The sequence below is a fragment of the Pararge aegeria genome, chromosome 13 (genome assembly GCF_905163445.1).
Source record: "Pararge aegeria chromosome 13, ilParAegt1.1, whole genome shotgun sequence".
NCBI classification, from domain to species: Eukaryota; Metazoa; Arthropoda; class Insecta; order Lepidoptera; family Nymphalidae; genus Pararge; species Pararge aegeria.
Window position 1 is genome coordinate 1879809 of NC_053192.1, and position 13253 is coordinate 1893061.

General features: G+C 39.0%; 1 protein-coding gene across 1 annotated transcript in view; it reads left to right on the forward strand.

Moving 5' to 3' along the window:
• Nucleotides 1-13253, forward strand: part of LOC120628952 (amyloid protein-binding protein 2) — a 59728-nt gene that overhangs the window by 39172 nt on the left and 7303 nt on the right. The window contains exons 2-8 of the mRNA XM_039897646.1: nt 5811-5924; nt 8445-8559; nt 8776-8902; nt 9663-9839; nt 10996-11178; nt 11725-11932; nt 12615-12773. Coding sequence (XP_039753580.1) covers nt 5811-5924; nt 8445-8559; nt 8776-8902; nt 9663-9839; nt 10996-11178; nt 11725-11932; nt 12615-12773 — 1083 coding nt within the window. The remainder of the gene's footprint in view (nt 1-5810; nt 5925-8444; nt 8560-8775; nt 8903-9662; nt 9840-10995; nt 11179-11724; nt 11933-12614; nt 12774-13253) is intronic.

A 13253-nucleotide genomic window follows, 5' to 3' on the forward strand; every position in this document is an offset into this window, starting at 1 on the left:
TTGCATATCGCTTATTAGAGCGGCCTTTTTAATTTTTGTTTCTGAACTAAAACTAATTTTAAACTTGAATGAAACTTATCGCACTATATTGTATAGAAGCAGGCGTTACTTTGCGGAAATCCATGATATATTATCAAAATTAAGCTTAATTTGCTAAACTCCGCGAAAAGCAGGAGAATCTGTGTGGTGTAATTTATAATTTCTTCAATCCTTATACTCCACACCACACAGATCCTCGGCAATACACCCTATACGCACGTTTCGCTCCGAAACCGGAGCATCATCAGGAGATGTTGACTTTACAATGAATAATTGTTAGTTCTTAACACACAGATTCTCCTGCTTTTCGCGGAGTATAGCAAATTAAGCTTAATTTTGATAATTTATCGCACTATGACGTAAATATTGTGTAAAAATCGTGCCGATTGTATCCACCCTTTGCAACAGATATGTATATTCAATCTATCATCATCATCATAATGATCATCGGCAGCCTATTAGCGTCCCACTGCTGGGCGCAGGCCTCTAATAGGAGAAACGGTTTTAGGGCATAGACCCACCCACGCGGATCCTATTCGGATTGGTGGGCGTGTAACGCCTATTATCTTGAAGTATTAGTCTCCGAGGCACAGGGGTTGACACCGCCAATTTCATAACTCCGGGCTGGTTCTAAAAATTATTTTAGTAAAATAACCATCTATCTACTATCTTCTGTCTTCTATACATATAAATAAAATACAACTGATTTGAGAACCTCCTCCTTCTTTGTATATATTGTATAGAAGCAGGCGTTACTTTGCGGAAATCCATGATATACAGGGGCGTGCATAGAGGGTATGCACAGGGTATGCAGATGGTATAAAATGAAGTAAATTCTAAAGAACACGTTATAAATACTTAAGGTAGGCTTTTTAATATTCTTATAAAGTCTATCCTTAAATTTTTTACAACTCGTACTGATGATTTTCTTCATTTTGTATCATCTGCATACCCTGTACATACCCTCTATGCACGCCACTGATGATATATTATAAAAATTTAGCTTAATTTGCTATACTCCGCGAAAAGCAGGAGAATCTGTGTGGTGTAATTTATAATTTCTTCAATCCTTATACTCCACACCACACAGATCCTCGGCGATACACCCTCTACGCACGTTTCGCTTCGAAACCGGAATATCATCAGGAGATGTTAACTTTACAATGAATAATTGTTAAGTGAAAAATTCGCCAAATGTGTCGCCTTTTATACCTTGTCCTCCTTCTTTGTAATTCGGTTAAAAATATGAATAAAACTATACTTTGAAAAGTGCTGGCAGTAGTGAAGTGTGGCAAAACACGGAATAAGTACTATGACGTTACGCCACGCTTACTACAAGGGCCCTAAAACGTAATTACGTACTGTTTAGTTAGTGATATCGACCTCTGTGAAACGGGTGTCCTCCAATTAGTGTCGCTAATGAGCTCGCGAACGCGTTTAGCACTCGCTTAATTAACGACTTCGCGTTAGGTCGTGCTTTTGTATTATTGAGTACTAGCTGTGCCCCGCCGTTTTACTCATGTTAACTTGAAAGGTCATAACGTAATGTTATAAAGGGTGCATAAGTATAGGGAATCACCCTGTGAAAACATTCAATTAAACGAAGCATATTTATTTTGAACATTCTAAGTGTTTACATCTGACAACTGCTGGAAGCTGAAAGAGTTTATGCATAAGATATGTCATACATAACATTGTTTTGATATATAAACGGCTCTGTCTTGTAAGGAATGCTTTTTTATGCCTCTAAAATGAACGATTGAAAATCCCATTTTTTTCGACATAAAATAAAAAAAAAAAAAAAAAAAAAAAATCATTTTTTTCGACCGACTTTGATCATAAATGCATGCATATTGTGGCTTATTCATATGATATAGGTATGTTATAGCGGTGTTTAATTTAATATACAAAAGCCTTATTTCCGTATGACTGGCTAGACTTCTGCTTTCAGACTGAAATCTTATTCCTTATTGTAAAATGATGTTGAAAAAAAGCAATCTGCTGAATTTCTTGCCGGCCGGAATCGGTGGTAGAGTCACTACAAACAGACTGACTTGACGTTTCAAAAGTGCGTATAAACTGCGCCTCCTTGAAATTACTGAATTTTGAATTTTTGAATTAATATTGAAATATAATATACTTAGCGTGCGTTTCTTTTTTAACGATGAAATAGCTTACTAATGGTGAAAGAATTATTAAAACCGCCAAAATTATCAAATACGAATTGACACACAAACAAATCTTTTGTATTCATAATATTAATTTTATAAAGATCTACTGCAGTAGGATGTGCGTGATCTCGATAAACTAAGAACAAGTTCTTATGTAATAAGTAATGAACGGTTCTATTCAATAATAGCTGATAGTTTTTTCAATATATCCTTACTAATATTATAAATGTGAAAGTGTGTTTGTTTGTTTGTTGGTCCTTCCGTCACTCCCTATCTAAGCAACCGAAGAACTTGATTTTTGAAGAATGAATGAATGAATGAAATTTATTTATTTGCCCACAAAATCGCTTACAATTATAATACAAAAATATATCCTAATAAAAGCATGTGGACAAATAGGGTTCCACCTCAGCACGAAGCCGCAGCGAGCTGCAGCGCTGGTTTTCAGGGGGACCCTGTGTGCTCACAGACGTGTTTGCGACTACATCATCCATGCCACAGTCTATACAAAATAAAAATAAAATTAAAAATAAAACATGGTGCGGAATATAAAATTTACAGATCTAAACCAAGAAGCCTACCACAGGCAGTGTCCATGGAAACGCTAGATACTTCGTCTGTACATACGCCAGAAACATAAGACTAGTAAGACTACCAGGAAAACAATCTGTTCCCACGGGATTTGTAAAAACCTAACTAAACGCAAACGAAGACTGCGGGCAACAGCTAGTAATATTATAATTTCATTATTTTCTTTATCTTGAACTAACTGTTCAGTCACAAATACTTTGATTTTGCGTTTACATGTTTTGATTATTTAGGGTTCTTTTTTTAAATTGTTATCCTAGATCATATTCTCATATATTTTCAGGGGTATTTCAAAGCTGATAGTTTGATCTAAAAGAAACAAATCGCACATGTTGATACTGCACAAATGTTCATTAGATAGCAGTAAGACTAATTGAAATCATTGTCCCATAAATTATGATGTTATACTTATACTAATCGCTTACTACGAGGCATCGTACCGGAACGTCTAATACCTTTTGTGGCACACGTCTTTGTCGCTAGTATGGTAACTAGCCACCCCACATATACATAAATACAATGTATGGCCCTTTTTCTCTTTCTCTCTAAGGTATATAGATACACATTTATTTTTACTCAATATCATTATAACTAAATAAAAACTTGGCTATTTACTCAAATAAGTATAAAAGGCACATTTAATTAGTCGCATTTAATATAATACATGTATAATTTACCAGTTGCATCTCATTCTGCTATTAAAATACATATATAACTATAACTTAGACGCTACTGCATAATTCATAAAATAGACAACGACCGCAATCTACACAGACTATGTAGGTTACTACGGTAATCTGGCATTTACAACGCGGGAAAATCTTCCTTTTTTAATACTGCAAGTGGCCATAGTCAAATATTTCTTTATTCGAATAGGCACATAGATAGACATTATACACAAAATGTGTACATAGCAGTGATTAGTGATGGCGATAACTACAATCGTAAACTTAAAACTAATGTTACGAGGGTTCCAAACGCGCCCTGGTCTAAGAAGAAGCCCACAACAAACCTAGCCGGGTGTTCTTTTTGTTATCACCATCTCACAATGTCATTAGAAAATATTTAAGAAGCAACCTGGTTAGAACAATTGTTCACACCCAAGCTTTTTTATCGTTTACGAAATCCTTTATACTATAATACGACTTTTCTATAAGCTTTCGCTTAATACAATCTTTGAACTTTTTTAGTGACATCCCCAAGATATCAACCGGTAATTTATTTATTGTGCTTATTTTGTGTAGGTAGTGCACACACACGTTCATACATACATACCTACATGACCGTGTTTGATAAGTACGTTCGTCAACTTCATTACGCGCCCTGGTCTAAGACGAGCCCACAACAAACTTAGCCGGTTTTTTTTTGTTATCACCATTCCAAGGTCAATTAATATTTAGCTATGAGGTTAGAGCAATTCATATCCAAGCTTTTTTGTCGTTCACGTAATCCCTTGTATTATAGATTTTTCTACTAACTTTGAACTTATTGATAAGGATATATAAAAATAAGTTAATATTATGTATATATATTTTGTTGTGGCTCTTTATGTAGGTCGGTAGTGGTCGGCATTACCAATACTGTATGCCAAGGGGACGCATCGCTGAGCAGCTATGTGTATTTAAAGTTGCGAGTAATATCGCTATCTCCCCACTCTGCATTAACCTACATGAAATTTCTCATTATAATTTTTTATGTAAATCTCTAATTTTAATCAAAGTCAAATTCAAAAATATCTGTATTCAAGTAGGCCTATAGATCAGTGGCGTGCACTTCATACCTGCACAAAAGCAATGCCTATCCTTATTTTTTGGCGTGGTGGGAAAAGCTTTATTGATACCTCCGACCCTTGGGCAGGACGGAGGTTATGTGGGACTCTAATACCCCACCTCTAATACCCCCTATACCCAAACTAAAAACCACCACGGCATGTTCCACTTGTTGTCTCTGTTAGACGCCCGGGGAACCTGTTGTATACCTCCCGAAATTGATATATAGCTCGTATAGGAAAAGGATTTTTGACATTTTATGCAATTTTCCTGCTGTATGCATACCCTGGTAAGAAACCCACTGCATGCCACTGCTATATATGTCACTTTTGATGTGTACATTACATGAGAAATGTGTACAGTGTACACGGTAGTGAGATGACGGCGATAACCATATTCGTAAACTTAAAACTGAAAACTAAATCCTCGTAGGGTTCCAAACGCGTCCTGGTGTAAGAAGAAGCCCACAATAAACTTAGCTGGGTGTTTTTTATTTTTTAACTTTGCACCTACGGGAAAATATTGTTTTTCGGCCTTACGATGACCAAGTGGACTTCTGTGCCCTGCACTAAATATACAGAAGTGACGTTTGACAGCAGTGATCGCGAGATTTACGCCTGTCGTGAGAGACGCAATCACCGATCGGACTATGAGAGTGGGGTCCATCTTGTCCAGAGTGCGGTTAGGTGGAAACCAGTTTTCAGTTCAGCGGATGCTGCCGAGACACCAGTAAAACCTGGGTCTCAAAAATGGGGAGTAGGGTGGAATGGTCCTTACAGATGACTGATCACCCCCCTGGCAATGGCAGGCCCTTAATATATATGAGAGTGGGGTATGAATGAATGAATGAATACACTTTTGTTGTACACCACAGAGAAAATTTACAGAGATACAAACACAACAGCACAATAAGGTAGAACGTACAATTTGGCGGCCTTATCGCTAAATAGCGATCTCTTCCAAGCAACCAAAGGCATACAAGAAAATGCTATAAGAAATAAGTAGGTGGTACAACAAACAAAATTAAATATTAGGACTTAAAACTAAATTAACATAAAAAAAAAACAAAAAACATAGTATATACTAAACATAACATATTAAAGATATGTACAAAAATATAAAATATATTCCATACATATATACAAACATATAAACATACAAATACGCTACTATAAATACTTAATTAAAAAATAAATAAAGATTGCACCTGTGAATTGTCTCAAAACTTATTTGTATGTTCCAGATGCTCGCTGAGAAGCGTCTCTGCGTCCTGGGGGCAGAGCTCTCGGAGCTGGACATGTTCGAGCGGCTGATGCGGTACTCCGGGGCACAGCTCAGATTGCTGCAGTGTTTCCAGGTGGGTTGCTGTTCCTATTTGTATCATAAACATCAGGGAGCCGCTAATAAAGCAAACGAATTAGTAGTAACATATCAAATCAATGATAGGAATATAAAAAAAGTTGGCAGCAAACGGCGAAACTTAATTATTAAACTTTAAAAAAAATAATAAAAAATTAATTAATAATTTGATGGCCGATTGGCGCAGTGGGCAGCGACCCTGCTTTCTGAGTCCAAGGCCGTGGCTTCGATTCCCACAACTGGAAAATGTTTGTGTGATGAACATGAATGTTTTTCAGTATCTAATATGTATTTCTCTGTATATTAAGTATTTATTTGTATGATTCATAAAAGTTATCTTAGTACTAATAACACAAGCTAAGCTTACTTTGGCGATTTGTGCATTTGTGGGTTTGTGTATTGTCGTAGTATATTTATAAATATACTACGACAATACACAAACCCACGGCCTTAGACTCAGGAAGTCGCTGGCCACTGCGCCAGTCGGCCGTCTTATAAACACATGTTAATAGATAATTTTAACAAGGGTATATAAGCACCCTTATAAACATTATCAGAGTTGAACCACACAAGTAGCTTTCTTTCATCCTGCAGGGCTAGCACAGACAGGAGACAAACATTATATCCCCCGAATATATCCCCTGAGAGGGATATAATTAACGTGTCCACCTGCTGAACCACAGGAACATGGAATAGGAGAAGTTTACCCCCATTCATTATTTCGATATTATTTCCACTTGTGCGCCAGTGCTCTCAGAGTTGATAAAGCTGAGAGAGCAGATATATTTACATCCTATCCCCTGGGACACAATTGTCTCCAGCCCATTCTAGCCGTGCTGAGGATAGACGAAGGATTATATTTATCCCGGAAAAGCTGCTTGTAAAGGTTACGCGTACACGTAATACTCTTTATTGCACTTTACTATAAGCTTACGTTCAATACAAGCTTGCATTAGAAGGTCGCGCTATAGGTGTTTCGTGCGTAACACAGTCGTCTCTTATCAACATTCCGCGTCTCATTATGTAATATTATGCGTGCAATGCTAACTGCTGCACTAATTAACTACTAGGCGATGTTATTTCTATATCACACTTACGATTCGCACTTCCGGAATGTTTTGTGTTTTATAGTAGCACTAGCTAGCCCCGGATTCGCACGGAAGTAAATTAGAAAAAAATGTAAAGTTAGTGCTATAATAGCCTAGTATTTAAGATCACGTACGGTAATACACCCTATAGGCTTCGCGGGGGTAAGTAATGATGAACTGGAGTCCCTAGGGGCTTTTATGATATGAATAAGGAACAACGCGCGCACGGCATATGAACAAAATCTGTTCATTTTAATATTGCTATCTCGCTCTAACGTATGGCGGCGTCACTGTCACTCACCAGAGCCTATGAAGCGCGAACCATAAAATAAAGATTGTAAAAAAACCCTCCAAAACGAGATTTTATTGCCTCGCGAGATTTTATAGCTGCCTTTGTTTTGGACGCGACGATCCTGTGTGTAGCGAAGGTAAAACCTTTCTAGGATTCTAGATGCAATACCTTCGCTACGCTGTTACTATGTACTACTGTGGGAGTTACTCAAAAATACCCCTGTATATAAATGGGAGCAATGTACGTTAGTAAGACATTGCTTCACCCCCTTCTTGAACAATCTATAATTCGACGCCTTGGTTCCAAAATACTCTGTACTGGAGCTATGATGATGCGAATCGACCGTAGCAATAGGAAATCTTCCTTCAAGCTGGTGTTGTGTTTCGGGACCGAGGTCCGACCTGGTCCAAATATATGGTCTTCATTTATGAAAACTTCGATTGCACGATGTGGATTCTTGTGGCGCCATCTTGTTTTATAACGTGGAGACCGACACAATATTTTTTACTACAACCTTAGAGTTGCTGTTACCTATTTATCAGAGTTTTTTTTACAGTTTTTTATAAATCCCGTTGGAACCTTTTTTTTTTTTTTTTCATGGGAATAAAAAGTAGCTTAAGTTACTTTCCATCCTTGCAACTTCAAAAAAATTTTTTATTTTTTTCTTACCCCTTATTCTACGTTTATACAGAAAACGACACTAACAATAGAAAAAAGGTATTTATACATTGAAAGTTTTATTATAACGGATTATCTACTTATCTCATTTTCGGACCACCAAGTTCCACTGAACATTAAAATTTGAGATTTTTGTACAATTGAATCAATTAAATCACCGGAATGAGCCTGCCGGCAGCCTTTGACAATTGTACAAACCGTTTTATGAAATACTAAACTGTCGACTATAGCTAACTTCAGGGTGTCGGTTTTTTGTGATGGTCTGCGTGCGCATCGTAAAAAGTGAGCTGGCGGACGATGCATTCCCCTCTCACTCGGTTTCGCCATTACCTTCATCCTGTTAAAATCGTGTAACCATGTGGGGGCACATGATTTGTTTCTAACGCCGCTAAAGAAGTATGACTTCAAAAATATATAATATATAATTAAATCACTAATAAATTCACTTCTCCCTTTACAGGCAGTGATCGAGCACGGAACGAAACTGTCAACTGAATTGGCCAACGGGTACCTCGCGAGGTGCTGCGCCAACCAGCATCCGCGCAACTCGCTCATACAACTGGGACTCAGGCTTGGTGAGTGCACCTTGTACAATTATCTCCCCTGCGTATTTGCGGAAATCCATAATATATTATGAAAATGAAGCTTAAGGAGAATCTAATCTTTAAGCAGATTCTCCTGCTGTTCGCTAAGTATAGCAAATTAAGCTTAATTTTTATGATAATTTTCATAATTATTATTTGAATAAATAAATATTTGACTTTGACTTTATTTAATCTCTGCATCCTCAGGCGGTTTCCTGAACGAGGCGGGCTGGTACGCAGACGCGCAGCGAGTGCTTCTGCGATGCCGAGACCTGTGCCTGGCGCAGCCGAAAACAGCTCACTACAAGAGGCTCACACTGGAGTGCTGCCACAGGTAACATTACAATCTCCTTCGACGTGACGTTTACCATAAAGACCGTGTTTTTTTTTTAAATAGCAGATGGCCTGATGATAAGTGGAAAACCATCGACTATAAATAACTTTTATGAATTATATACATAAATACTTATAAAACACATATAAACACCCACAGTGGCGTGCACTTCATACATGCACAAAAGCAATGCATACCCTAATATTTTTGTATAACCCATAAAGGGGAAGGAATTTTATGCCATCTTCCTTCTTAATGCATACCCTGGTCAAAAACCCTGTGCACGCCACTGAACACCCAGACACTGAAAGACATTCTTATTCATCACAAACATATTCCAGTTGTGGGAATCGAACCCACGGCCTTGGACACAGAAAGCAGGGTCGCTGCCCACTGCGCCAATCGACCGTCAAATAAGGTACAGTTTGCTGTTATATCATAGTACAAAAGAACACCCAAGAAATACAGGGCATGCAAGGAGCACGACCTTCCCCCCGATGTCGTCGTGCCCTGGGGCTCTTCTCATGGCAAGCTTTTGCGCTCGCCCCACTCCCCCGGTAACGCCGTAACAACCCCTCAGCCAGCGGCGTGCACTTCATACGTGCACAAAAGCACTGCATACCCAATTTTTTTTATATAACTCGTATTGGAGGGGATTTTTCCCAATTTATGCCATCTACCTGCTTTTTGCATACCCTTGTCGAAAGCCCTATGCACGCCACTGCCCCCAGCAGGGCTATAAAAAAACAAATGCTTCCAGATTGCTCAACACACAGTCCGCGTACTGCTGCTTCCCAGCCGCGGCGGAGACCTACGCGCTGGCTCTGAGGCTGTTGGGCCTGCCTCCAGACATCACGGCCAAGATCTCCGACGAGAGGTTCTCCATCGCCATGACCTGCTACAGTGCTCTGCAGACTGACGACGATCAAGTTCCAAAGTGAGTAGTAGTCTTTCACAATCTCCCAAACGCAATCGAATATCGTCCCACGCAAGCCGCAAGCGCGAACGTACTGTGTCATACAATTTTGTAGTAAAAAGAGAAAAGTGTGCTTTACGAATTTAAGCTTTACCACTAAGTTAATAAGTACCATTTTGACAGTTTAACGGTGCCGATACTCATACAATTTTGAAGTGAAAAAAGAAGTGTGCTTTATGAATTTAAGCCAAATGTATTTACCACTAAGTAAATAAGTTACATTTTGACACACGGAGTTTAAATGAAGGAAAACATCGTGTGGAAACCTTCATGCCTGAGTATTCTCCATAATGCGCTCAGAGGCGTGTTAAGTGTACCAATGCGCTCTCGGTTGGACTAAAAACCATTCCCCTTCTCCCTTCTCTATCTGAGGAAATCTGCGTCCTGTAATCGGTTGATAGTTATGAATGTGAACTTTCATATTTGGACAACGAGAAATGTACTAAAAAAAAGTGTATAATCTGCTGGCGAACATAATAAATAAATATCCGACGTATAGTTTAAAAATGGAACAATCTTAAACTCCAAGACATGGCGACTAATTAAAATTTGGAACTGGCTTGCAATTTGAAATTTGTTTATACAAAAGAAAAATAAATTAAAACTTTAACGCCGAATTATTTTTATAAGTAATTAATTTTATTTAAATTTCAAAAATTTTACATTCATCAACTGTATTTTTAAATAAAAATTTCTGCCTAGTTTTAATTTCTGCGAATTATTTTAGAAAGAATAGTTTAGAAGCGCATTGAGTAGGAGCTCTACTTCACTTTCGGCCGAGTTCGAATCCCAGCACGCACCTCTAACTTTTCTAAGTTATGTGCGTTTTAATTAATTAAAATATCACTTGCTTCAACGGTGAAAGAAACCTGCATGCCTGAGAACTCTTTATAATGTTCTTAAAGATGTGTATCCACTCCATAGTTTGAGGAGACCAGTGCTCTGCAGTGGGCGGGTAATGGGTTGACGTGATGATGAAGATGATGATTTTAGAAAAGTACTATACAAGCAGGCATTGATGGATTCACGTATTAACACTTTCGTTTTATATATACGTGCGTCGGTCAACGTCTCGTTTGCTGGCCGCCGCAGTAATGTACTAATAACTCCTTCGCAGGGTGCCGTGCAAGGAGGAGGCTTGCGGCGGAGGTACGCGCTGCGGAGAGTGGCGGCTGTCGGCGTTACTGGCTCGCCTGTTCAAGGAGTTCAGCGCGCTGTTCTTCGTGCGCTGCGACTACACGGCGGCGCACGCCTGGAGCATGCGTGCTCTGGCGCTGCTTACTCCGCACACGCCGCCCAAGTGAGTCGCCTCCCCGCCTCTGTTGCCCTGGTACAACAAGAAGTCATCGTCAAAGTAGAATGGACCTAATGTCACTAGTTTTAGAGTCCGTTCACGTCGTGACAACCTCACCGTCACTCCTGTAGCCTCGGTACAAATACTGCTCGCTCGCGATCGAGGAGTCGCCGTCAAAGTAAAATGGACCTAATGTCACTCGTTTTACAGTCTGTTCACGTCGTGACAACCTCGCCGCTACTCCTGTAGCCTCAGTACAAGATCGGCTCGCTTGCGATCGATGAATCATTTTCTTATAGCAAACTCTATAGCCTCAAAGTAAAATGTACCTTAATATGTTGAAATAGAGTCGAAAATCGGATAATTCCAATCATAATTTTAAGTAGTTCTGTAAAATTGTTGGCAAATTTGGTCTATTTGATACGGATACATTGCTAATTTTGACCTATCTAACCGCATCGTGCTTCTTGTGTAATCTTGAAAAGTTAAGCTATATTTAAAGAATTGGAACCTAAGCAGGTCTGTGACAGTATTCTCCGTCCATGCCCGCAGGATCATGATCGAAGTGGTCCGCGCGTGCGGCAAGGCGTGCGTTGTGAAGCGGCGCTTCTCTGCCGCGGGGCTTCTGGTGCGACAGGGCGTGGCGCTGGCCAGGGCCGTGTTCGGGCCGGCGCACCCGCGCTACGCCGCCGCGCTTCTGGACTACGGCTTCTACCTGCTCAACATCGACTCGATCACGCACAGCGTCTCCGTGTATGAGGTGCGTAGCGAAGCGGCGCTTCGGCCGGTCTGGTTTTACAAGTTCAACATGATTCTTAGCGTAATTAATTAGAGAGAAACGAAGACATATTAAATATTTACCAACTTATAAACATTATTTATTTCACCATACGGATGTAATTTTCAGCAATATTTTATATTTTGAATTTTATTTTAGACTTATATAAACTATGTTAAACTAAATAAAATTTGAAACGTCTTCGAAACCACCGCAGCGAGGCCAGTTATGTAAAAGTGTGGATGTTTGTTACTCAATCAAAACGAATAATTGAATGAATGAATGAATACACTTTTATTGTACACCACATAAACATAACAAATTATAAGTAAAAATTTAACAAAAAGTATACAATTTGGCGGCCTCGCTACATAGCGATCTCTTCCAGGCAACCAAAGGCGTTAAAAACAGCCCAAGAAGAGAGGTAGGTGGTGCATTTAAAAAAAAAAACATGCATAAACCTATATATACAAATATAATATATACATATGACAAACTTACAATAAAATATATAGATAGTGATAATAATTCTGAAATCCACGCAGACGAAGTCGCGGGCAGAATCTAATAATAATATACTAGCTAAATAATAATAAGTAATAAAAGTGTATTCATTCATTCATTCATTCAATTATTTATTAAATATGTGTATGTCGTTTGGCAGGAGGCGCTCAACACGCTGCGACGCGTGTTCGGGCGCAGCAGTCTGCACGTGGCCACGGCGCAGGAGGATTTGGCCTACGCGCTGTACGTGCTGGAGTACTCCTCGGGCCGCTTCTACAAGGCGCGCGACCACGCCGAGCGTGCCATACGCATCATCGAGGTCAGTTGCGTACAGCACGCACATTAGTAACGTGCGACTAACGTACTCCCTAACAGTTTAGCCCGCTACCATCTCTCTCTCACAATTATCTCCCCGGGGAAAGGATATAATGTATCTTATAATTTTATTATTTTTATTAGTGTTTTTACCTACACTTGGAGGAATTATCAATTTTAATAATAATAATATTAACAATATTTCTCCATCACCATCCACCATCGATGCCGAAATTAGTATATGCCTTTTACATCAGTCTTATGGCGACTGTAGCGTCATCTAGTAGGAAACGTTGCAGTTTCGATCTACTTTTTCAAAGGTCCATATTACAATGAGACACGTTTGAAATAAGAGATGACACATTGCTTGTTTTATAATTAATAAAATTTATTAGTGTTTTTACCTACACTTGGAGGAATTATCAATTTTATAAATTTAAAATGCATATAAAAATTTTCGGAACCGACAGGATTTGAACCTGCG